General features: G+C 32.7%; 1 protein-coding gene across 1 annotated transcript; it reads right to left on the bottom strand.

Annotated features, from left to right (window-relative positions):
• Positions 1-2141: 2141 nt before the first annotated feature.
• On the bottom strand, positions 2142-3290 carry LOC121206042 (agamous-like MADS-box protein AGL92). The gene has a single exon (XM_041076213.1). The coding sequence runs from the start codon at positions 3288-3290 to the stop codon at positions 2142-2144; it is 1149 nt and encodes a 382-aa protein (XP_040932147.1).
• Between the last annotated feature and the right edge of the window lie 500 nt (positions 3291-3790).

Here is a 3790-nt window from a genome sequence, read left to right as displayed (position 1 = left end):
AATAAATAATACATATATGGATACAAATGTATCTATAATTTTTACATCTTAAACATATATCCAACATTATATCTAATTTAGATTTCAAAATAAGGAATTATATTTAATTTGGAAGGAAAGTTAAGTTCCCATATATAGAATTCTTATTTTTTTGTCATTCCCATATATATATAGAATTGAGGGCTAACTGAAATAAGGTAGAAGTCATGTATGCAAATATATAATTATCTTTTTTATATATGTGATGTTTATATTTTTTTTAATATAAAAAATATTAATAAAATCCACTTATCAAGATTCTAAATATAAATTTAAATCTTTGTTAATTATGGCAATATAAATCACCATTTGGATTTCTCCTCAACGTTAATCTTAAAAACAACTATTTATCTATGGTGGTAAGAAACGATATTGTGTTTAAAAATCAAATTTATTTGCTTAATTCTCATAATAAACTTAGAAAAAGGAGATTCATAGATGTGTGGATTTTTAAAGACAACATCATATTATCATATATATTTTAAAAGTAAATTTACCGATTGACTAATTTTTAAAAGACAATCATATTTATAAAGTAAATTGATTGGTCAGATAATCTTTAAGAGACAAAATGATATTATCATATTTGTAAAGTAAATTGGCCGGTCTTTTAAAAATAAAATTATGTTATCATAAATGAAAGGGGGATTGATCGTTATTTAATTGCGATACTCTTTGTTTATTTAATTAATAACAAAAAAATCAATAGTTGAATCAAACATGTATTATGCACCATGAATATCACACCTTTTTTACATCCGTTGTACTAAACGGGTATTACTGTTTATATAATTAAGAGCTTGTTCCTAAAATAAGCTTGTCTCTATTATAAATATCATTGTGTGCTTCATTTTATAATTGTGAAATTTATCGTGTACGAATAAAAAGTATAAAACTACTAATTTAAATTTAAATTTATAATAATCAAGAGTATTCATATTTGTGATGAAGTAAACATGGTCACGGGTCGTTCATATCTATGATGAATGACTTCATTACTATTTTATAATAATTGACTTTCCATGAAGGAAGATGTAATAATTACCATGGGATAAAATAGGATCATATTGAGAGAGCGAATTTATCCCAAAGAGGTTAAGGATATCCTACGAGGGTAACACACTTATTACAAGGTCATTCGATGGGCACTGATCGAGTTGCTTTCGTAATGATATGTCATTAGGGAGAGCTTAATCACGATACTATAGTGGAATAACTTCATGACTAAATGAATTTATAAATATAATTGTGTGCTTCATTTTACAGTTGTGAAATTTATCATGCACAATAAAAAATATAAAAATTATAAATTTTAACTATATAGTTTTCACCTTTTTTTATCACTATATGGCTAACTGTGACAACTTTTAAATTTGACATAATAATAACTTTAACCCTCAACGTTTATAAATTATGTCAATTTATTATTGATTCTAAAAAAAAAAAATTAATCTTGTGTTTAGATTTTTTTGTATATTTTCGATTAAAATTAGTTAATTTTTTTTTAGTTTTAGTTGAAAGGGTCACAAAGAAAAGCAAAAATACACCAAATTTTTTTTTTCAAATTACATAAAGTGTAAATGTCGAGGAGTAGATTTTTTTAAAATCACGATTAAATTGACAAAATTTATAAATATTGAAGGTTAAAATTGCTAGTATGTCGATTTAAAAAGTTATGACTGTTAACCTACTAATAACTAAAAAAGATAAAATTAAATAATTGAATAGCCATTTTACAAGTTTTCATAAATAACTATCCGTTTATAATCTAGGTAGGCTTTCGTTTATGGAGTCCTTTTTTTTTTTTTAAATATGTAGCTATTATGTGGAATTACCAATCAATTAATCAATAAGGTGATTGATATTTTAATTTCACTTTAACTGCTCTTCCTTTATACGTTGAGAAAAACATTATATTTTATTAGCACATAACAATTGATTCGCAACAATATAACTACTTGACCATGAAATGACATAGAATAACGAAACACTAGGAATTTAGGCCATATTCAGTGACTCAAACGTTTACCATATGACGACTTATTGTGGATAAATCAACATGACACTAAGGAAACTTTATTTCATGGCGAAAAGTTGGTGGGCTAGTTTTTGTCATCAAATTGTCCGGTTTCACGATTGCCTTCGACGCCATGGCTGCTGCTTCCACCACCAAAAAACCTTAAAGGGTTCCCTCGAAAATCACTTGCAGGAGAACTGCTTTCCAGTGGTCCCAACGGGAAATGTCCCGGCCCCATATCATTGTCGAAAGGCCCAAGACTGTCTCCTTTAAGCAGATCGTCGCTAAGAGGCTCAAATGGGGGTAGTTCCGGGTTAGCAGTACCAACACTTGAGGAGCTATCATAACCAAATGGAGCCATTGGCGGCCTCGGTTCTATAGCAGCACTTGAGCTGCCGCCGTAAGAGAATCTTGTCAGCCCCGGCTCAGGTGCAATACTTGAGTTGCCACCATGTGAGGGCCTTGGCTGACGGAGACTTGAGCTACCAGCGCCGCCAAGTGATGATCCGGTAGCAGCAGCAAAGGGATCATGATATGTTAAGCCCATCTCCCTCCTGCTAGCTTCACCTCTAATATAATTGGTGTTAGTATTGGCGTTTAACGGATCCTCCCAGGGAAAGTCCTCAAAGGTGTCTTTGTCTCCAACACCTGCATCAGCAATGCCAATAGTTTGACCGACTGCAGGTGCACGGCCTTGGGGTGGTGGTGGTGGTGGTGGTAAAGGAACATCTCCTTGAGTGGGACCAACAGATGGAGGAGGAAATTTTTCATAAAATTCCTGAAGTTTCCCCATGTCTGTCCTCATTGTTTCCATATACCACTTTATGTCATCGAGTTCATTAACGCTAAAGTCATCTAGCTTCTTGCCTTGTTCGCATTGAAGCATGAGCTGATCCACCTCCATTTCCTTGGTTTTCCTGGTTTCCTTCCTGAGTTGGTCTTGCGACTTGGAAATCATCTCTTTGTAGTAGGTCTCCAAGTTCATCGATTTCTTCATGCGTTCTACCTCGGGAATTTCGTTGAACCTCCGTAGCAGTCGTTCCACCTCTTCACGTGACAGCCACACTATTGGCTCCTCTTCGTTTTTAGTGTATATTACAATGCCACCTTCTACACCACATAGAGTGGTCAGCTCCGTCACTTTCTTCACCAGCCCTTGCCTCCTTTTCCTCAGGCTTGCTTTTCGGGCACTGCTATTTTCTATCCAAGCAAGCTTAACTTTCTTTCCTGTCATTTCTATCGCTAGTTTTGCAAGCTTAACAGTTTCTGATTGCTTGTCAACTAGTGCTCTCTCTCTCTTGCTCTCAAACTGTTTCTAACAGAGGGTGAAGGAAAGAATTGGGTTGCTTGAAACGAGTGGCGAATGAGGCCTTTATATAGTGAGTGAGTACAAGGCAGAATGGGGAGTTTCAAGGCAAAATCATTTGGAGACTCGAACAACACAAAGGCATATGCATAATAGGTAACGAAATCCAATTGTCAAGATTCTAAATATAAATGGCGGTTGGTAAATCTTTGTAAATCATGGAAATATAAATCACCATTTGGATTTCCCCTCAACATTAACTTTAAAATAATTATTTATCTATGGGTAAGAAGCAATATTATGTTTAAGAATAAAATTTATCTGTTTTTAAAGATAAAATTATATTATTATATTTGAAAATTAAATTGATTGATCGGTCAATTTTTAAAAGACAAAATGATATTATCATATTTGTAAAGTAAATTGAT

This window comes from Gossypium hirsutum, chromosome A09 (assembly GCF_007990345.1).
Source record: "Gossypium hirsutum isolate 1008001.06 chromosome A09, Gossypium_hirsutum_v2.1, whole genome shotgun sequence".
Lineage (NCBI taxonomy): Eukaryota > Viridiplantae > Streptophyta > Magnoliopsida > Malvales > Malvaceae > Gossypium > Gossypium hirsutum.
The sequence above is the reverse complement of the archived record's forward strand: the minus strand, read 5'-3'. Positions and strand labels throughout refer to the sequence as shown.

Coding starts and splice junctions, on each gene's coding strand:
- LOC121206042 (XM_041076213.1), bottom strand. CDS start 3,290: ATGACAGGAAAGAAAGTTAAGCTTGCTTGGATAGAAAATAGCAGTGCC.